This window comes from Amphibalanus amphitrite, unplaced genomic scaffold (assembly GCF_019059575.1).
Source record: "Amphibalanus amphitrite isolate SeventyFive unplaced genomic scaffold, NRLGWU_Aamphi_draft 000271F_arrow, whole genome shotgun sequence".
Taxonomy (NCBI): Eukaryota; Metazoa; Arthropoda; class Thecostraca; order Balanomorpha; family Balanidae; genus Amphibalanus; species Amphibalanus amphitrite.
Window position 1 is genome coordinate 549190 of NW_024881766.1, and position 23470 is coordinate 572659.

At 47.4% G+C, this 23470-nt stretch overlaps 1 protein-coding gene across 1 annotated transcript in view; it reads right to left on the bottom strand.

The window, feature by feature from the left end:
- The window catches only part of LOC122387028, a 93860-nt gene that overhangs the window by 13081 nt on the left and 57309 nt on the right, over positions 1-23470 (bottom strand). Inside the window, exons 2-3 of the mRNA XM_043376835.1 lie at positions 7212-7360; positions 3171-3257 (exon numbers count right to left, since the gene is read on the bottom strand). Of these exons, the coding sequence (XP_043232770.1) occupies positions 3171-3257; positions 7212-7360 (236 nt within the window). The remainder of the gene's footprint in view (positions 1-3170; positions 3258-7211; positions 7361-23470) is intronic.

Below are 23470 nucleotides of genomic sequence, written 5' to 3' on the forward strand. Positions count from 1 at the left end.
AACGATTTGAAACGACCGATTAGATTTTGTGACACGATTGCTGATGAAGACATGTAAATAAGTGCGGGATATGATGCCCCGAACTGGCCAACTTTATGCAGGACGGCTTCCGAAAAATGGAACAAGACGAACAAGACTAGACGGCTGACTTGCAAAAGATAGTAAGAATTTAAGGCATGTTTCTTTAATTGGGTGGAAACTGCAATTACAAGTTACTGTTTTATTTCTTCATATCCGGCAGTTGCTGGGGTAGTTCGCCATCCACCGTTTGCTGGGGGGGGGGGGGCGTTAAACGCCCCCAGCCGATAACTCGAGAACCAATAAGCGCAGCGAAACGCAGGAGGCGGCAAACGAAAGAACGCGACGAGACGCTTCAGATGAGTACTTTAACCCTCGCATGTGTGCTGCGTTTGCCAGCTTCTAATGTGTAGGGGGGGGGGGTCGGTTGGAACCCCTTGCCGTTTTGCCCCTGATCGAGCTAGAGCTTCGCGGAAAAAACGGGCGTCTTGCCCGTCACGAGAGGAAGCCGATGGTACCCAATTTTAAGGTCCTAGGTCATTGGTTGACCTTCCAGGTCAGGTCAATGACCCAAGGTCGGGAAAATCGGGACCTGTTAGAAAGTCGTAAAGTGTGGCTGCTAAGGGGGTTTCAGGACGCTGATCACGAATATCGTGTTAGTTTTGATCACAGATGATGTCTTCAAGCATTTAGACCAGGTCGGGTCAGGTCAGGTCAGGTCAACCAGTAGGCGTCGTGACGGGTATTCGTAGTACGTGTCCACCGCCTCTGACAGCTTCGTAACATGTTACGAAGTCACCAAAAAACTACTTCGCAAATGTTGAAATGGTTGCTAAATTCGAATTCAGCTCCAAAAACTAGCCGAGAAACATGTAAAACTCGAAAAAGTGAACCGAGGTCACCAAAGGTTAATGACCTGACCTGACCTTCAGGCGACCTTGACACCCACCCTAATTCATGGAAGCAACATCAAATCACATGTTTGAACGTTTGAAACCACGAAAATGTTGCAAACGCGCGGCTAATGCGAGCCGACATACGCGGAATCGCGCTTCCGGCCAAACATGGTCACGGAATAGAGGTCACAGGTCAAAGGTCATTTGGGTCAGGGTCATGAAATTTTTAGGGTAGGTGTAAAATTGACCAATGCGAGGGTACTGAAAGTTTCGTCGCGATCGGCCACTTTTTACGCGAGTTATTCGCGAAAAACCATGGGAGGGTCCATCCGATCCCCCCCCTACACATGCGAGGGTTAAAGTTGAGTTTTGAGGTCACAGGTCGGGTCAAGGTCAGGTCAAACACCTGAAATCAGGCTTTCAGTAGCATGGACTTCAGGACTTCGCAATGGGCGCCTCTCGTCATAAACTCTGTCAAAACGTTGCACAATCCATCATATAAGGTCTACAAGAGTGTCAGCTCCATGTAGGGGTCAGTCAAGCATAGGTCAGGGTCAAGGTCAGGTCAACTGGGTAGGCGCATATCCCCGAAAATCAAAACTGATATTCGCAGCCTGTGACACATGTTTAACCCGCGCACCGACGGGGGGGGCGGATATCCGCCCCCCCCCCCTGAGGTTTTTCGCGAATAGCGGGAAAACCGCGGCGCGTAGCGCCGCGAAATTTGGTACGACTATTTCCTTATCAATTTTACACATGCTGTGCAAGTTTGAACCTCCTACCTTTCAAGGTCAGGTCACCAGGTCACTTTGAATGACCCAACCTCAAGTCACTTTTTTGCAACTTTGTCACCGTGCCAGAGCTACAGTAGATGTCGGAGGCCTTTGAAAGTCGCAGGATGTTATTAGGTCATTAGTAGCTACAATTTGTATATCTCGGAATTTTGATATCGGTGACCTAAGGTCAGGTCAATTTCGCGACCTCCCCATTATAAGTCAATGGGGGAAAAATCAACTCCCTGTTTTACCACTAAAACGGGTCGGAATGGCCCCATATACCATACATGACTTCATATACGATCAACCTTCACTACCTTGAGGTCTGTTTTGCTGTTGGGCAGCTGTGAGGTCATGTGACGTCATCAAAGGTCACCAAAGGTTTTTGGCCAATAACTCCGTACAGGAACAAGATACAGACGCGTGGATGGTCTCATTGTGTTCAGCTCGTCAAGACGCATCGAATGATATACATGATGACCTCGAGGTCACGTGACCTGAGGTCAACCTTTGACCTTGACCTTTCGAGGTCAACATATATATCATTCGATGCGGATTGACGAGAGGATCACGATGATGCCCTTAGTTTGTTCCTATCCTGACTAATTCGAAAGTTATTCGAGAAAAACTCTCTCCATATCTAGCGCCGCCATTTTGACTTTTTCGACCCCTGTGACGTCATCTTTGACCTGACCTGAAAATGACCTATGTAAAAATTGTAGATCTTGGCCGTGCGTATCCGATGCCGTTTACCGCTTGTCGCTATCTTGCTTCGTTCTTGAGATCTCAGGGGGGGCGGTCATCCGCCCCCCCCCGTCGGTACTAAGTTGGCGCAGACCCCCGTCGGTGCGCGGGTTAAGGGTAATTTGGGGCGTAGAACACGATGGTGACATTCATTTTGTCATATGTCTACGTGTTTGGCTCAAAAAGTTCAATTAAAGAAATGCATGTATCAATGTATCATGGTCGTGAAGAAGTCACGAAAAATTGCCATGGTTCAGTTCAAGATTTTGGAAAATGGGGGACGATAATCAATAATCGAAGATAGCCATTTGATTGTTTAATGTAGTGGCAGTCTAATGGCGTTTACGGCATGTCTGTATGTCTATGTTGTGATTTTATATGATTTTTTGAACATATGCCGTTTTTGGTCGAAAACTCAGAAATTATGACGTCACTAAAACATCGATATCTCAAGAATATTCCGACCGATTTTCTTTTTAACTTTGTTACAATAAACTTCAATTAATTCCCTACAGGTACCCGAAATTTGGCGCGACAGCGGCGCGCCGTTTTTATGCTATGGCCCGGCGAAAAAAGTGGGGGCGTTTAAAGCCCCCCAGCAACTCGCGGGATATCACGTTTACTGGTGTTTTATTTCTTACGCCTTCTACCTACAAAGAGAGTTTACATCTCACCATGACAGCTCTCCGAAATATATCAGCCCCCCACAGCCACCCCTGCTGCCTCCCAGTCTCACCCCTGGGGACGGCCGGATGGCGCCGCTCGCCGGCGGACGCAGTAGAAACACGCCAAACCGAGTAGAAACACGCCACACGCCAAACCGCATGGGTGTAACTTTGTATACTTTTGAGGTCCCATGTGGGACCCCAATACGATCATTTGGGACCCCAATTGTCATTTTGGGACCCCAATAGTGGAGGCCCCCGAGACGCACCAGCTACTTTACAAACGGAGGTCCGATGTTCATATAGAAGGATCTCTGTATAAATAGGAGGCCCCTTGGACAAATCGGAGGCCCTGTTGGACAAATGGGAGGCCCCCTGGACAAATAGGAGGCCCCCTGAACAAGTAGGAGGCCCCTTGAGCAAGTAGGAGGTCCCCCGAAAAACAGGAGGACGCCTGGAGAAATAGGAGGCTCTTTGGACAAGCAGGAGGCCTTCTGGACAAATAGGAGGCCCTAGACAAATAAGAGGCCCCTAGACAAATAGGAGGCTCCATGGACAAATAGGAGGCCCTCTGTACAAATAAGAAGCCCCCTGAACAAATAGGAGGCCCCATGGACAAGTAGGAGGCCCTCTGTACAAATAGGAGGCCCCCTGGAAAAATAGGAGGCCCCCTGGACAAATAGGAGGCCATAGACCCAGGAGGCCACTTTCACAAAAGGAGCCTCCCTGGACAGTTAGGAGCCCCCTGGACAAATAGGAGGCCCCTTTCACAAAAGGAGGCCCCCTGGGCAATAAGAGGCCCCCTGGACAAATAGGAGGCCCCTGGATAAATAGGAGGCCCTCTGAACAAGAAGGAGGCCCCCTGGATAAAGAGGAGGCCCCCTTAAAATAGGAGCACTCTGGATAAATAGGAGGCCGCTTGGAAAATAAGAGGCTACTTTAACCAATAGGAGGCCCTCTGGACAAAAACGAGGCCCCCTGAACAAGTAGGAGGCCCGCTGGACAAATAGGAGGCCTCTTGGGCAAATAGGAGGCCCCCTAGAAAAATAACAGGCCCCTTGGACAAATAGGAGGCCCCCTGGACAAATAGGAGGCCCCCGGGACAAATAGGAGACCCCTGTACAAATAGGGGCCTCTTGAACAAATAGGAGGCCCCATGGACAAGTAGGAGCTAGAGGCCCTCTGTACGAATAGGAGGCCCCCTGGACAAATAGAAGGCTCCCTTAATAAAAAGGAGGTCCTTCCAAAAAGGAGGCCCCTGGACAAGTAGGAGACCCCTGCACAAATATGAGACCCCTGGTCGAATAGAAGACCCTGGATAAATAGGAGGCCCCTGGACAAATAAGAGGCCCCTGAACACGTAGGAGGCCCCCTGGATAAAGAGGAAGGCCCCTGGAAAATAGAAGCCCGCTGGAAAAAGAGGGGACCTTCTGGACAAACAGGAGGCCTCCTGAACAAATAGGAGGCCCCCTAGACGAATAGGAGGCCCTTTGGACAAATAGGAGGCGCCATTAACCAATAGGAGGCCCCCTAGACAAATAGGAGGCCCTCTGTAACAGTAGGAGGCTCTCTGTACGTGCAAATAGAAGACCGGCGCTCGACCTGCAGAAGCTAAGCTGTTACAAAAAGGAGGCTCTCTGTGCAAGTATGTAGTCGAAGTAGGAGGCTCTCTGTACTGTACCTACAAATAAGAGGCGCCCTGGGCAACTTAGATGCTACATAAATCGGAGGTCACCTATAAAAAAGCGGGACTCTGTTGGAATACCTGTTTGAATAAATTGTTTTCCTAATATTTAAGTTATTTAATCCTCGCCCGCACATAGGGGGGGGGGGGGGCAGTAGAGATGTCAATCGGATACCAACTTTTTGGTATACCGATACCAAACCGATACCAACTTGGTATTTGGTATTTCAATCGTAATGTGTTTGGCATTTTGTTGGTATCATAAGCCCTCACTAATGTATAAGAGGCTAAGAAATCGGTAAAAAGTTGGTATTTCCCTCACTTTCCCAAGTTTGTTTGGTTTCGGTATTTTCCCGTGGTTTTGGTTGGTATTTGGTTTGGTATCGGTATTCCGACTTTCCGTAATTGCCATCACTAGGGGGCAGTGATTGCCACCCCCACCTCCCAGGTAGTTTTTCTGCTCTGCACTCAAAATTTTGATTGCTAGAAGCCGGATGTTTTGTATAGCTGCTTCTCTAATTCCTTTCTTAGTGTCCACTGAAAATTTCAAGTTTCTGTGGTTTTTGATTTCGGAGATGTGACCTTATTCTTCAGGTGATGTCATAACCCAAATGACAAATACCCAATATCTTGCGTTGGCTATGGCCTATGGGTCTTGTGAGCTTTTGACACCTTGATTTCGGCCTTTTTTGCCAGTCTTACCCCACCTATCATGGATCATGTTGTTCGACGATGTAGAGATGCCAGGGTCAGGGTCAAGGTCAACCTAGGTCATCTAAAAATATTGCGTTTTAGGCAAGCTGAATTTACTTCGCGAAGTTTCTTTGACTGTATTTTTGGTAAAAGCTTTTCTATAGGGACACATTCACAATCGGTGCACACATCAGTATACACACAGACACACACAGACATACAAGCACATATCATTGACCTTGACCTAACTTGACCTGAAATGACCACAGCCAGCAAAAACCTAGTCGGATAGTGTGACAAAGAGGTTCTAGCTGGCTTGGCACCACAATACGGCAGCGTCATCGGTATATGATGAGCAGCGCACGTGATATTCCAACGGGCAACGGTGACCCCAAACAGCAACATTCTTTAGTTTGACCTGACCTGAAAGGTCAATGACTGACCTGATGAGGTAAAATTTGGTATCATTGGATTCGTCTCTTCCCAAAGAATCTGTTGCTCTTGACCGCGAAGCTTAAAATCTTGTAAGAAAAAATTGTGGTGTGGTGATGTCGTATAAAATACCTACACAAGCAGCGGGCCAACTCATCATATACCGATGACGCTGCCGTATTAGTGCCAAGCCAGAGAACAGCTCTTTGTCACACTATCCGACTAATTTGCTGGCTGTGGTCATTTCACGTCAAGCTAGGTCAAGGTCAATGATATGTGTTTGTATGTCTGTGTATGTCTGTGTATGTACTGATGTGTGCACAGATCGGTTTGTGTGTCCCTGCCTATTCCTACATGAGATCATGAACTGAGAAGCTTTTACTAAACATGCATTCAAAGAAACTTCACGGAAAGTAAATTCAACTTGCCTAAAACGCAACAATTTTAGATGACCTAGGTTGACCTTGACCCTGACCCTAACATCTGTACCTACATCGCAGAACAACATGTTCAATGATAGGTGGGAGGTAAGACTGGCAAAAAAAAAAACGAAATTAGGGTGTCAAAAGCTCACAAGGCCCATAGCCAACGCAAGATATTGGGTATTCGTCATTTAGGGCATGACAAGACCTGAAGAACAAGGTCATATCTCCAAACCCAAAAGCCACAGAAACTTGACTTTTTTAATGGACGCTGAGAAAAGATAGAAAAGCAGCTATACAAAAAATCAGGTCTCTAGCTTTTAAAATGTTAAGTGTAGAGCAGAAAAACTAACTTCGGGGGTGGCAACCCTCACCCCAGGTGCGGGCGAGAGTTAACCCTCACACTTTCTGGGGTCGGTTAGATTCCTTGCGCAATTCCGTGCCGTTAATTTTTTTTTTATAATAAAGGCATTTTGTTTTATTGTCGAAAGTGAAAAAGCCAGAAATTTTCGTCGATTTCGGACGCCGCAGGGGAAATTTACATACAATGTCACCCTGCTGGCCTGGGACCACCAGTAGGGTCAGGTGACCTACCATTTCTTAATTAATATTAAAAAATTAAATCATGGCATCCGAGCTGTGACGAAAAATAAGTGGCCTAAATCCGAAGAGAAAACTGGATTTGGGGGTACCCTGAGTTTGGCTTCTGAGCCTCTGGTCCCCCAGTGAAAATTTCTTAGAGGAGGCCCTGGCGTGGTTCGTAAATTACCGCTTCCACGATTGGAGGCCCCTAATTGCTTGGAGGCCCCCCACTAAATGGAGGCCCCCTTGGACGTTTGGGACCCCAATGGTAATGTCAAAGTTTCACCCATGCCAAACCGTAGCGATCCTCCACCACGGTCTGGCGAGTGGTCCGCTCCTCGATAACTGCCTGCTCCAGGCGGACCACCGCACCGGCCACCACTTTGCTCAGTGAGGCCACCTCCCGGCGAAGGGCGGCCAGGTCTTCACGCACATCTGTCATCTCCATCTGGAACGCAGAATTATAGATTTTGTTACGTTTCTACTCATCATAAATCAGTGGCCTAGTACGTAGTGTTTCGTTGTACGCATTACGACATGTCGTGCAGCGTCGTGTCTAATCACGTCACAAAACGACATGTCATTACGTATTACGACATGTTTTGTCATGCAACCCGTATTGTTGCATACCAGGCAAACAAGCTTCGCAGGCAGGCAGACGGGTCTTAGGTAACCAATATCAAAATTAACTATCGTGACTAGTTTTTCGCAAAAAAGCGAGATAATAAAGAAACGTTTATCAATACGAATGTTTACCCTTGGCCAGGCCTTTTTCATAACGCGGACGGTGAGGGGCCGGTTCGACCTTTGGCGATTAGCTCCTGACCTGATGCACTTAAAAACACCAGATGTATAGGGTAGGTGAACTCATACGACATCTCGCCCCTGTTCAAATTTAGTGACTGACACAGTCACACAGCAGTTACACAGACAGTCACACAGACAGTCACACAGTCACACAGACAGTCACACACACAGTCACACACAGTCACACAGCGCCCGGCGCGTCCGGCCGCTGGCGCCGCGCCAGTTGACCTGGCGCGGCGCCAGCGGCCGGACGCGCCGGGCGGCTCTCCCGCCTACCTCCACAGCACCTACGTTCCGCGTGGGGCCGTAGTGTGACAGAGTGCCTTTCTCCGAACGATTGCTCTGAGTGATTGCATGATTGATTGCAGGGGCGTCGTTTTGTATAGGCCTGGGAGTGCCCGAGCACTACCAATGTTCAGCTGAGCACTACCAATGTGTTGTTGAGCACTACCAACATTTTTCTTCACTTATTGAGAAAATTGCATTCAAACATGTCATACAAATAAAATGAATGAGGTTCTTATGTATAAAATCAACAAGATAGCAAGTAACTTCAATGGTAGGTAAGTGGTAACTATTGATGAAAATCTATAGACTTACTCCACAAGTAGATTGAATTTGAATTGGTTGACCAATTCAATCTTCTTGTAGCGTACCTAAGTCCATAAATTTCCATCAATACCTAGGTATCATTTTCACTTTCCATATCATGTCATTACGTCAAGTAATTTCAAGTTATGTGGTACCTACCTACCTACCTACCTACCAAGTTTCACAATAGTCAGGGTCGTCGTTTTGTGTAGGCCTGGTAGGGCCCGAGCCTTACCAATGTTTATTTGGGCCCTACCAATGTTCGCTGAGCCCTACCAGCCAATCTTTTGTCACTTATCAGTTGATAAAAAAAAATCAAAATAAACAGATAAGCAAATATTAAATAAGCACATATGCAAGTACATAAATAAGGTTCTAGCCACAGTATGTGCATGTACATAGCTGACAATGAGGTTTCACGTGTCTAGGACTCCGGTCCTTAACCCTCGCCCCGTTGGGGGGGGCCATTTTGGCCCCCCCTCTCTGGTTTTTCCTGAATAGCAAGAAAACGGCGGCGTGCAGCGCCGCCAAATTTTCAGTACCTTCCCGGGCATCAATTTGACACCTTCACAAAAAATTTCAAGTCTTAGGTCACCTTAGGTCAGGAGTTATTGAGGTCAAACTGAGGTCATGTTCGAGCAAAAATGAGCAAAAAACATGCAATCTTGAAACGCTCACCAAATCTACAGTTATCAAGCAATTTCAAAGTTCTTTGTATGGTCTAGTAGACAAAAAGCGGCGCTACAAAACTGCTATCTCAGATTTTCAAAATTTTTGGTTTTTGACCAGAAAAAAAACAAAAAATTGATTTTTTTTAGAAAAACTTTGAAAAAATCCAAAAATTTTCCGAATTTCGAAAAAAAACAGAATATATGTGATAGTCCCAGCGCTCTTCTATATACATCCCAAATTTCAGATCGATATCTCGTTTTTTGGCCAAGTTATAGCGAAAAAACTGTTCAAAAATGATGACGTCAAACTTTTTAACTCAATTTTTAGCGATTCTAGACCACGTACGGCAAAACAAAGACCAGCAGTGAACTCCCCGTGACGAGCTGCATCGATTCGATACCCATTTTATGCAAAATTATTAACTTTGAAATTTGACCTAATTTGACCTGACCTTGACCTGACCTTGACCTGACCTTGACCAAAACGTGATCTAAGCTGGCCCCAAAGGCTGCCTGACCCATATAATCGCATTTGTCATGTAAAATGGACCATAAAACATGTATCACACGACACTTTCATATTGTGACCCCCCCGTGACCTGACCTCTGTGACCTGACCTGGTATCAGTGACCTCAAATAGCAAAATATGTGTTTGAAGAACATTTCCCCATCGATGATTTTCAATGAAATGCATTTTACTCGATTTTACAACGCATTTCTTGAAGTGCCTGTAAACGGTGAAAATTGGACCTTTGACCTGACCTGTGACGTCATCGGTTTGACCTAGGTCAATAAAATTAGGTCACAAGGTAGTTCCCCGTTGGGGCTATCCAACGCCGTTTACCGCTTGTCGCTATGTTGCGTGGTTCTCGAGATCTTAGGGGGGGGGCCAAAATGCCCCCCCCCCCAACCGGGCGCGTTGCTCGGCAGAGCCCAACGGGGCGCGGGTTAATGGATTTTAAGAGGCTCGAAAACGCAATTGGTTATAGAGGTCCATAACTGCCTCTGAGTCCCGCATACCACGCGACCGCCCCTAATAGACCCCGATCCGTCTCCACACCAGCCGCTGGAGGCCCTACACCGACTTCGGAAGGTGCCGCGGTGCTCCAGAATAGGCCATAGGTATATTGATTTGAGTGGGTGATGCAGCCTGATTCCCCAGGGTTCAACGCCAGGTCATTACCGCATCAGACCCCGAAAACTGAAGCTCGTAACTACGAGGGGCGTTCAAAAAGTTTTGGGCCGAACAATGAAGGAGTTGGAATTTTGGCCTGCAAGGCGGTGTGTTAAATGATGTGTTATTGGGATGTCCACTTACGCAAATTAAGTAAGTGGCCATTAATTAAGTCTCTTCTGTGATTGATTCGGGCTTCTATTCGTAGCATAGTTCGCCATTTCGGATAGGATGGGCGACGCCCAGAAGAGAGCAGTAATTCGTTTCATAGTAGTTAGTGCAGAAAAGGCACCAAGCGTTAACCCTCGCCCTGGGCATTTTTCATAACACGGCCTGGCAGGGGAGAGGGGTCGATGCGACCCCCCTCCGCTCGTCAACTTTCCAAAACAGGGGCACACAATTGATGATGTGCGTCCATTCGATAAACATCGAGGAGAGGCTATAGGGAAGCTGACGTAAAGTGTGCACCTGATCCGCGACCACGCACCTGCGTACATGGGCGGGATGACGAACAGTGGAGCGATGAGCTTCGAGTTGTTGTCGCATCCACTTTTTTCTCTCCGAACCTTGCACTTTCTGGTTAGTGGTTGCCACCTCTTCCCCAACATAAGAAAATTAGCAGCGGCAACCTCGCTAACAGCAGGGAGACGAAATCAGCCGTCTTGGACGTGCAGGATGGGTCCAAAACCCACTTGGTTATGGAGGCCTTGAGGGCTCTCGCGAAGCGCTGCGCGAAATGTGTTTGTCTTAACGGTGTTTATTTGAATAAATGAACTTTTTGGTCTAATGAGTCGATGCTGTATCTCTCTGCTCCTTCATGGTCGGGCCCGTAGCTTTCTGAACGCCCCTCGTACTGTCATCCTTTTATTTTGGCAAGCAGGTCTTTCTAACTATCGTTGTGTTTCCAGTCCTCGTTAGTTGTCGAACCCTTCAATTGGCGTGGGTCTTCAAAACCGTTCCTGGCCCCGCAGCCGTCTTTTTTAGTCGGCTTGGGCCCTCAAAGCTGTTCCTGTCCCCTTTCAGCACAGCCGTCCTTTTAAGTCGATGTGGGCCTCTTTCAGAATGGCGTGCATTCCTCCGACACTATTGCCTATATAACTGCACGTTTTGTGCATGGCGTCCGGTGTGGACCCAGATTTCCAAAGTTTTTTTTTGTGTTTTTTTTTTTAGATTTCGGTTAGTCTTGTCAATGACCAGGGCGAAAAATAAGTGGCCGAAATCCGATGAGAAAGGCAGATTTGGGGGTACCCTACCTTGTAAGCCCCGTCATATATGGCCAGCCGCCGCCTTTGGGCACTACCAATCATTTTCGGAAAACGACACCCCTGATTGATTGCGTGAGTGCATGAGCGACTGCGTGCGTGGACCGTGAACGTGCATCGGTGGGTGACCTAGGACGGGTCGCGTTTGGACGGTGTCTCGGTGACGGATCGTGGCGTGGCGGTTGGGGTGCGCTGTCGCACTGAAAATAAATTCACACCCGCTCCTGGTGTTTACACCTTTTTAGGAAATGTTTACACCCCACCGTTTTTGAGCACCTGCACCGGTGTAGTTTCAACACCAAGCTTTGGTGTAAGCATACACTGCATCCTGGTGTAACACCAGGCACATACACCGGCGTATGGCGTTAAATCACTGTAAGTACACCACCTTGTGGTGCTACACGACGTCTTTACACCATAAAAAGGTGCTACACCATTAATTTGCACCTTCTTTACGGGTACAAAACAAATACCTTTGCACCAATGTGTGGTGTTAGCAGCCAATTGGGTACACCCCCTTCCGGTGTTGTGAAGGAGATACACCGGTGTTTGGTGTGTAGCTGCAGCTCGATGAATTAGTATATTCATCGAATTATATATATATATGCATTGTTCATTGAACTTGACAGCAGATTCTGCTTTAATAAGCTTCTTGTTCAAGTGATGTTCAAATAGATCGAATGGTTTTCTTGACTTGACACGATACTTGTTTAACGATCTCATTAAAAGTTGTCATATATTGAGTTTATTCAAGACTTAAGCTTTCGAAATTATCACAATTTCATGATCACAAGGTTTCAGGGTTTTTGTTTTTATCAACAATGAGATGCAGAGTACATTGCAAGTTAAAATTCTAAGTAAAAGAAAATCGTGACATGGTGAGTAGCCATCTCCGTTGAAGCAATTTCTTCAACGGTGAAGAAATTGCTTCAACGGAGATGGCTACTCACCATGTCACGATTTTCTTTTACTTAGAATTTTAACTTGCAATGTACTCTGCATCTCATTGTTGATAAAAACATAAACCCTGAAACCTTGTGATCATGAAATTGTGATAATTTCGAAAGCTTAAGTCTTGAATAAACTCAATATATGACAACTTTTAATGAGATCGTTAAACAAGTATCGTGTCAAGTCAAGAAAACCATTCGATCTATCGAACACTTGAACAAGAAGCTTATTAAAGCAGAATCTGCTGTCAAGTTCAATGAACAATGCATACTGGAAAATACGCTGCCAATATATACTAATATATATATATATATATATATATATATATATATATATATATATATATATATATATATATATATATATATATATATATACGTGTACATGCGTCTGTGTGAACATGTGACAAATCCATATGCGTATACTGTGGCTTGCCTAGACCCCATACAAAGCAAAGCATTCCTTAAATAAAGACAATTTATTTTGTAACGTCCGAGACGAGCAATAAACAAATGTTATTAACAAAAATTCCGGCAACTGTGAGTGACGCTTTCTCAAGTGCACAGGTGGTCACCGGACTCTGCTGACAACATACCAGACCAGACAGGAAATGTTCTTTTCTAAACAATCTTGGTATGATAACCAAGGCACTATGGTAAAGAGACTCCGCGCCGCCTGGAGCCCTAACTCACAAGTCACAGTGAACAGGAAAGCAGGCTCATGAACTCAACTGAACGTCATCTTTTTACACCTACTTATTTGGAGCAGTCAGCCTACTCCAGGCAGCTCGGAGCTTCTTTGGCATGGAGCCTATCTCATCCGCCCTCAGCACATGAACGTTCATGAGGGTGGCCGTACACTGGCATGCCGTGAATGTCATTTTCTGTGACAGGACGGAGAAAACGATTCCCCACAGGAGCAGTTTGTCCTGGCTGCTTAGCCCGTTCGTCTTCACGACCTCCGTTTTTTCCACACACAGGTTCTCGCCCACAATACAAGGCCACGCCTCCATGTTTGCTGGGAACACTGCGTCGTCCTCACCCAGCAGCGACAGCAGAGCTGACACAGTATCATCTGCAAGGGAAATGCACTGACTTAGCTTGCGCTCCGCACAGGGCCTCGGCTAAGGAAGTTTGACTACTGGGGCAAATCGTCAGTGTGTTGGCGCCCTGCTGGGGGGGGGGGGGGGGTGTTTGAACACCTGCGGTTTGTCCTGCGGTTTTTCCTGCGGTTTTTCCTGCGGTTTTTCGCGGATATCTAAAAACGGCGGCGCTCCATCATCCATCAATTCTACACGTGTTGTAAAAATTTCAGACCAAAGTCATTCAACATCAGGTCACCAGGTCACTTCAAGTGGCCTCACCTCATAAAATGTTTCAATGTATGCCGTAGCTACACCGAGTGACCGATCGCTTTGAAACTTTCAGCGATTGATAATGGCAACAGCATGTACCTACAAAATTTATGTCTCGGAATTTTCATATCGGTGACCTAAGGTCAGCTCAATTTTGCGACCTCTATTATAAGTCAATGGGAGAAAATTCAAAACCACCTCTCTTGGACGAAAGTCATTCTAAACACTATAAAACACTGTACGTGACTTTGACACACTCTGAGGTGACCTCAGGGGCATAAACAAGGGTCACCGGTGCTATTTTCATGTTCAGTGTGACACTGAACATGAAAATAGCACCGGTGACCCTTGTTTATGCCCCTGAGGTCACCTCAGTTCACGGATGGTATCTAACAGTTTTCCGCGAATAACTTTTGAAAGAGGCAGTAGCGGCGGAACACCTTCAATTAAGGGGGGCACTGCCGACTTGTAGTCCCATTCTTTCCATGCAACGCCCATAGGGCTAATGTTAAAATGCCAAAATCAAAGGGGGGCACGGTGCCCCGGTGCCCTCCCCGTTCCGCCGCCTATGGAAAGAGGCATGCTAGAGCGATGCAAATGCCTTAGTTGTGTTTGGCTTGACGATGCAGATCGACTGATATGCAACATGGCAATTTCCGGTCAGATCATGACCATGACCTGAGGTCGAATTTTCAAGTTGACCTTCAAGGTCAAATTGTAGTTAATTTGATGCGTCTTGACGAGAGGAACACGATGTCGGTAAAAGAAAGCTCGTGCAAGGCATGAGTCAAAAGTTATTGCAGAAAACCTGTTCCTGAAAAAAATCGTATATTTTGGTAGTTTTTGCCCCCTGCAGGCAAAACCGTTGACGTTAGGTCAAATCTAAGAGAAATAACCAGAAAGCATGCTAATATGGCTATCAAATGCGCTTTTCCGCGGTGCTGTAGCTTTCATCGGTTCCCGTTATGCGTCGGCATCTTGTAAGCTGTCGATATTCGACCTGAAAATCGGCGAAATTTGGCCTTCACAATGACCTGGCCATTGACCTGACCAAAAAAGTGGCCGAAGTAATTTCGTCATTATTTTTGACGCTCTTTTGAACGAAGATGGATTATCGGGTGCAAAAAGATATGTTTGCCAATGCACGCCTATGTTTTTGGATGGAAATTCAGGGTGCAGCTGCACACCGTGCACTCCCTCTTCCGCCGCCCCTGATTTCTTGCCACAAAGGTCTTCAACCGATCCCGAATGAAAGAATGTACGTTAATATTGATATATCCTCATTTTGTGGAGGTTGGGCAAAGCCTGACCACTACTGGGGCATTCCTCGACCAGGGTTGTATACGACTCAATCAATAGCAATCAATTCAATCACGACAAATTTGGGAAACCAATCAAATCAATCAAGTCAGAGCAGTTTTCGGGAATTGATTCAATCGACTCGAACGCGACCATGAAAGGAATCAATCAACTCAATCAAACGACTCAAACCAAGACATACATTAGGTTTTTTGCCCCACCAACTTGGAAAAGTGTCCATAGCAGTCTGGTGTACCTACCTACCTACCTACCTACCTACTTACAGAAGAAACATGAAAATATTGTCTTTAAAATTATAAATTGCCATGCCATTCAAAGATTCTATGTTATAAGGAAGGATACCTAGTGATGGACAGGTGGATCATGATATTGAGGTTCAATGGGTAGAATTGGAGCAGAAGTTTCATTTAATGGATGCAAAATAACCCAGTCCCAGTAGTTGACTCGCCCCTTAACCCAAATACCACCTTTCACCTAAAAGTTGTCAATTTAATTTTGGCCATATTCCAGCTAAGTCATCAGGCCATCTACCCCATGTAAAGCCCCTGTCTGTCTCTTATGTGAGTTATGCTGAGCTCTTCTGAAATGAACCCTAGACATAATGAACCTATGTATGGTCACTTTTCGGATTATTCTCTGGGATAATAATATCTAACTCACAAGTCCATATATTTCGGATGATATTGCTCACCCTTGGTCCATCGCTGACTTCATATGTAGTGCAATGTATATGTTACAGGCAAAGTGAAAACTCGGGCATTTTGCAAAATGCCTAGGCAATTTGCAAAATGCCTGACCGGCCAGGCATTTTGCAAAATGCCCAGGCAGTTTGCAAACTGCCTGACCCACCAGGCATTTTGCAAACTGCCTGAAATATTTTCCCAGGCATTTTGCAAAATGCCTGACATCAAACTTGCACTAGCGACGATGTATGGGTAAGCATCATTTGTAACTGCCGCTTACAAAAGTTAATCGCTGTCAATGCGCACCAAGTGAGGGGACGCTGCGTTCTCCGGGTAGCGCCGCCGAGTTCAGGTCACTGAGCCCCAGCGGCCGTCGGGTGCCGAGCACCAGGCGTGGCTTTGTTGGTAAACATGCGCTCGGTACAATGATTGTACTGTTTCCAAGAGCTCTTGGTGGCTTTTTGAAAATACTATGGGTGGATATTGATCAGAAAAGAATACTCTTCCAATTTACGAAAATTTGATTGTTACACGTTTAGGTACATTATCAATCGTCTCTGCCGGAACAGTTGCCCACCAGGGCAGTATACTGGACATCGCAGCTTTTATACACACGGCTACAACTCGGTATATACGAAAGATACGGAGACGGTGGCTCAAGTCCATTCAGCGTTGGCTCTATATCGACAGAATTGACGCAAGACGTAGGATACAGAGTGTCACGAACTTGATGCGCGGTTGGCGGTGAGGGCCGCCCCACACTGGAACTCGCATGCGGGTTGCGAGTTTGCGGGTTTTGAGTTTGTGGGCATAATACTAATTCATAGAGTGATTAGACCGTTCCCTTATGGTAACTTCATGAATGCAGTGAAGCCGGTTCACCTTCAGAAACTTACATATAGTTGCAATACCAGCGCAACGAACCAAAATTCGACTACAACGAAAAACCCGCAAACCTCGCAGAACTCGCAGACCTCGCAGCGAGGAAAATCGAAAGTTGACTCAAAATCAACTTTTGGAATGCGATGCAAGGTCGCTCGCAAGCTAAAAACATGCAGACTCGCTTGTTAGATTGTAGTGTGGGTCACTCAGCTTAGATTGTATTATTTGATTTTGAAGAAACCCGAAAACCCAAAAACTCGCAACCCGCATGCGAGGTCCAGTGTGGGGCGGCCTTGAAGCACCCACTGGGCACTGGGGATTCTCGTTTGGGGCATGCTGGGCTACAGAGGCCTATTTGAGCTTCACCAGGTGCCGCGGGGACAGACCATGTGGCCGCTGATAACTTGTCAGCGAGGTGCTGGAGAACACTGACGCAACTACGATGCAATACATTTCGGGACACCAGTACAATATCCCGCAACAATTTCGTGACACCCATGTGAAATTTCGTGACAACACATGTGAAATGTGTTGTGGGGTCAGTCACAGTGGAACGTTTATGATCAACGCCTATAGTCAACAAAAACGGTGGAATATATGGAAACCCAGGCATTTTGCAAAATGCCTGGCGGGTCAGGCATTTTGTAAAATGCCTAGGCAGTTTGCAAAATGCCTGGTAGGTCAGGCAATTTGCAAACTGCCTGGGCATTTTACAAAATGCCTGGCCGGTCAGGCATTTTGCAAATTGCCTAGGCATTTTGCAAAATGCCCGAGTTTTCACTTTGCCTGTAACATATACGAAAGATACGGAGACGGTGGCTCAAGTCCATTCAGCGTTGGCTCTATATCGACAGAATTGACGCAAGACGTAGGATACAGAGTGTCACGAACTTGATGCGCGGTTGGCGGTGAGGGCCGCCCCACACTGGAACTCGCATGCGGGTTGCGAGTTTGCGGGTTTTGAGTTTGTGGGCATAATACTAATTCATAGAGTGATTAGACCGTTCCCTTATGGTAACTTCATGAATGCAGTGAAGCCGGTTCACCTTCAGAAACTTACATATAGTTGCAATACCAGCGCAACGAACCAAAATTCGACTACAACGAAAAACCCGCAAACCTCGCAGAACTCGCAGACCTCGCAGCGAGGAAAATCGAAAGTTGACTCAAAATCAACTTTTGGAATGCGATGCAAGGTCGCTCGCAAGCTAAAAACATGCAGACTCGCTTGTTAGATTGTAGTGTGGGTCACTCAGCTTAGATTGTATTATTTGATTTTGAAGAAACCCGAAAACCCAAAAACTCGCAACCCGCATGCGAGGTCCAGTGTGGGGCGGCCTTGAAGCACCCACTGGGCACTGGGGATTCTCGTTTGGGGCATGCTGGGCTACAGAGGCCTATTTGAGCTTCACCAGGTGCCGCGGGGACAGACCATGTGGCCGCTGATAACTTGTCAGCGAGGTGCTGGAGAACACTGACGCAACTACGATGCAATACATTTCGGGACACCAGTACAATATCCCGCAACAATTTCGTGACACCCATGTGAAATTTCGTGACAACACATGTGAAATGTGTTGTGGGGTCAGTCACAGTGGAACGTTTATGATCAACGCCTATAGTCAACAAAAACGGTGGAATATATGGAAACCCAGGCATTTTGCAAAATGCCTGGCGGGTCAGGCATTTTGTAAAATGCCTAGGCAGTTTGCAAAATGCCTGGTAGGTCAGGCAATTTGCAAACTGCCTGGGCATTTTGCAAAATGCCTGGCCGGTCAGGCATTTTGCAAATTGCCTAGGCATTTTGCAAAATGCCCGAGTTTTCACTTTGCCTGTAACATATACACATTTCATTCCGAGACCGGTCAGCCAGCGCCGCCGGGGTCGGACCAGCCGTCTGGGACCGGTCAGCCAGCGCCGCCGGGGTCGGACCAGCCGTCCAGGACCGGTCAGCCAGCGCCGCCGGGGTCGGACCAGCCGTCCGGGACCGGTCAGCCAGCGCCGCCGGGGTCGGACCAGCCGTCCAGAACCGGTCAGCCAGCGCCGCCGGGGTCGGACCAGCCGTCCAGGACCGGTCAGCCAGCGCCGCCGGGGCCGGACCAGCCATCCGGGAACGGTCAGCCAGCGCCGCCGGGATCGAACCAGCCGCCCGGGACCAGTCAGCCAGCGCCGCCGGGGTCGGACCAGCCGTCCGGTCCGATCAGCCGTCCGCGACCAGCGAACCGCCCTCGTTATGTCTCCATGCCTTATGTGAAAGGAGTAAGCGAGCCCATCTCCCGCTTTCTACGCGCTCACAACGTAATTGTAGGGCATTCGTCAAAAACTCTAAAAAAGTCACTAGTTAACGTGAAAGATAGGATTCCCAAGGCCAAGCAAAAGGGTACGATATATGAAATGCAATGTGAATGTGGCGAAATTTACATTGGAGAAACAGGGCGCCCAAAAGATGTCAGGCTCAACGAGCATGCTAGAGACATCGAGCACGGGCGGGTACAAAAGTCGGCACCCGCTCGGCACACTAGGCAGTGCGGTAGAAACATGCACCCCATGGAAGGCAAAACTTTGGCATGTGAGAGTAACTGGAAAAAGAGAATCGTGCGCGAAGCAATAGAAATAAAAGAAAAAGATCCATACATGAACCGAGATGTAGGAAAATTTGGCCTTAGTCCAATATGGGATTTCACCCTTAGAAATAGGTCGACATGAGCATAAGATGTCATCCATAGGAACTAAACATACACCCGGTTGTGCAAATTGATCTATTGTGTCCGATGTATCTCTGTAGACACAAGTATAGGTAGTAGGTATCCATAGGTATATGTAGAACTTAGAAGATTGGTTGCACTACTTGTTATGTAGAGGAACATGCAAACTAAAAGACCGTGTCAGTTTTTTGGCAAGTGATATATTTTTGAAAAATGTAACCCGTCTAGGGAATAATTTTGGTGTGTGGTTTTTACGGAGCGGGCGAAGCGAGCGGAGTCTCATACTGAATTAAGGGAAAATCCTGAGTATGAGCGGCCGGCCGGCCGGCCGGCCGTGGGGACGATCTTCAAAAGCTAATATCTTAGGAACGGGACATCCGATTGACAAGCGGTCTTCTTTACTGAATGTCACTTGGACGTAAAAGTTCTGTGGTGTGATGGCCACCATGCGTTCTTGCCAACCACCGCACGTGGCGCGTGGTAAAGTTGGACATTTTTTAAGAACCCCCAAAATTGCAACCTCAATAACGGCACAACGGTTGGGCCGATTGAATTGAAACTCGGTACACAGTTAGGTCTCCATCAGATAATTCATCTGCATGTGTTAAGGTTGGGGTGCTACAGCACGTGCGCACGTGCAGGGGGCGCTCCCAGATCTCGAGAATGGCTGGGCCGATTGCGCTCAAATTTGGTACACGGTTGGGGACCAGTTAGTAGGGTGCCGTGCAAAAGTCAGTTTGGACCCCGCTTGCACGTGCGCACGTGCAGTGTGCCGCTTCCAGATCTCGAGAACGGCTAGGCCGATTGCGCTGAAATTTGGCACATCGCTAAAGACCGGTTAGTAGGGTGCAGTGCACAAGTTAGTTGGAGGTACCCCCTCGCAATTTCGCACGTGCAAGGCCCATCCTCTCGCTCGCTCCGTTGGTCGCCCAAAAGGCGTTTTACTGGTTCATACATGTAATTGTTTTTATTTTTGTCCAGTGACCAAGGGTGAGCAATATCATCCGAAATATATGGACTTGTGAGTTAGATATTATTATCCCAGAGAATAATCCGAAAAGTGACCATACATAACTAATTTCCTGGGAAAAAATGACTTTAAAACAACATAATGAACCTAGCTAGGTTTCATGCCACACTGACACCATATGAAAGTGTTGAAAATGTGCTACAAATTTGACAACTTCATTAGGTATGCTTTATGAAGACAGCAGGAAAGCAGGTAGGTACCTACTTACCTGCATAGATGTGTCACTGGCTACCAACAGTACCAAAGAAGGTAGATAGGTTATATGTGAAGAATTCAAAACATTTTATTGCAATACAATTTGAAACTGTTAGGACTGGGGGATAGGGATGAGGATTAAAAATATCTTTAAAAGGAAATGGAGAGGGCAGGGACTCTGGAACCACAGGATAAGTTGAGGACAAAGGAAGTAGGCGAAAACGGCACGGTGCGACTGCGAAAAAACAAAGAAAACGTTTTGCCTTGGTTTTGCCCGTTTTGCCAACAAGTATGCTAAGCTTTTATAAATGCTTATTCTACGTCTTTGATTTTTTTGGTAAGATGACGTCATTGATAATCATGTAGTATGGTAGATTAGCATAAAATAAATCGGTTGTACAACACCAATTTCGTTTTAATTATTATTTCATTTGAAATAAAACCACTTTATAATATTCGGTAAAATATTTTAAGGAAAATGAAATATATTAAATATGTTATGCTTAGGCCATGGAGAAAAGGATCAACAAACGTTCTGCTGCAAATTAAACAATGCAGCAAATTTAGCGAGACGAAAACGGCGCTTTTGTTTCAGTTATTTTTGTAGGGGTTTCATATATTTATAGAGTTCATTGGGTTGTTTTTCAAGGCCCTGGTTGTTTCTGATGAGATGTGGAGATGTGGATTATTAATTAATCACACTTTATTAGTATATAGGGCCTTGCACTTTATTATCTGGATTAAAAAAAAAAACGTTCCCTGCTGAGTGCAGAAAGGTAGGTAGGTGCATCGCCATGTTCTATCACCAGGATTGGAGCAGTTATTGCAGTTGAAAGTCAAAGTTGGCTGTTCATGTTTAGGCCCTGTTCTTTATTTGGCCATCTACCCCATATTGCAGTTGTGATGACAAGCAGTTTTCAGTGTAGTTTTGTGATCTTTGATGTCATCAATTGGTGTCATTATTTTTCGTCAACTAAAACTTATTTGAACTTTCCATTCAATCGACTCAATCATACGAGTCACTCTAATTTTCGGGAATCAAATCAGTCAACCAGTCGCTAAAGTCAAACGAGTCAGTCAACCAGTCATCTCGAAAAGTCAATCGACTCAATCCAATCAACTCAAAATACGCGTTGAATCAAATCAATCAATTCAATCGACTTGATTGGTATACAACCCTGTCCTCGACTCTACTGGGGCATTTGCCCCAGTAGTTAGCATGTTAGCCGAGGCCCTGGCTCCGCAAAAATCGCATTGCACGTACTTAGTATCGAGGCTTCAGCATACCAGACAGCGATTCCAAAATTCTTACTCAAAACAATATAACATCAATTCAACACAGCAATTAACGAAGTAATCAGACCCTAACTTAATATCACAAAATCATACCTGTGATGATCCCGCGGCAGGCTCCATCTTTATCTCACACCACCTCCAGTCTCCACACAGCCCCGCGGCCGCATCACTCGACTCAAACTGAAGCGCGAATCAACACACCGCCGTTCATTTGAATTTACGCATGTGCACGTGCAGCCGCTCGCGCTGGACGGCGGCCGGCTGACCTGGAATCCAAGGCCATATCCGATCCATGGTAACGGTGCTAGTAACACCGTTTAGAGACCAATGAACTGGGAGCTACACCATTGTGTGGCGTATGCGATATAACGTCTCTGTCACGGGGTGTTGACACCAAATGGTGGTGTTATTTATCCGTAGCGTCGGTTGGTCTGAGGTGGCATTGGTGTTAATTGTCGGTGTTGATTTTGAACACCGAGTAATTGCACCATTCTTCGGCGTTACACTCCACAGTTACACAGTTGAGTTGTGTTACACCCTACCAAAACGCCTCTCATTGGTGCTTATTTTCGTGTCACCGGCACGCGAGTGTTAATTTATTTTCAGTGCGGCCTGTCGGCTCGCCGATTCCTGCTGCCGACGAGACGTTTGCGGCCTAGACAAGCCCTTCCGGATCAGCTCACCTGTCGAGATGCATGCGGAGCTGCTCCGGTGCCTGGCCGTGCTGGCCGTCGCCCGTCTGCTGGTGCTAGCCGCTGCTCCGGCCCCGGCCCCGCCTTATGCTCGGTGTAGGCGACCCGGCGGCGCCCTGAGCGGCCCGGTCACTGATCAGCTGAGAAACCGCGTGATAACCACCCGACCTGCCCGGGTCCGGGCCGCCCCAGCTGAGTCTGCCCGCGTTCCCGCGCCACCGGAGGTCGCGACCCCGCCTGCGGCTGTGCCTGTGACCGACCCCGACAGGGGTGCGGCTGGCCGGCCGCGGCGGAGGGGGGCGAGGAGCAGGCGGCGGGGCTCCCGGGGCGGCCGCATCTGGCGGACCGCGCCGCGGCCGGGGGAGCTATACATCAGCCAGATCAACATCCAGAGCCTGAAACCGAAGCTACTCGAACTTCGACATGACATCGAGGAGCACGGGTATGACGTCATTGTACTCAACGAGACATGGATGCGACCTACAACACCCAACCGACTTGTGCCCATCCCTGGCTACCAGCTTGTCCGGCGAGACCGACCCGACAACAGAGGATACGGCGGCGTAGCCATAGCAGCCAGGGAGTCGCTCGAGCTGACTACCATGGAGCGGCCCGGCCCACCTGTGGCCGGCTCTAAACTGGAGTCGCTCTGGGTGCAGCTCCGATCCGGCTCCCACCGAGTGATGGTCTGCGCGGCGTACCGGCCGCCGGTACAGACCCAGACCCAGGTGTCGGCTGACCTGGACGAGCTGGAGGAGCAGATCCAGCACGTGCTGACCCGTCACAGCGGGCCGATCGTGATAGCCGGGGACCTCAACATTAACATCAGCGGTGACACGACCGCTAGCACCAGACTGCGTCAGCTGCTGACCGCCTACTCCTTCAAGCAGCACGTGACCGGCCCCACCTATCCATCGTCCGGCTCAACAATAGACCTGATCTGC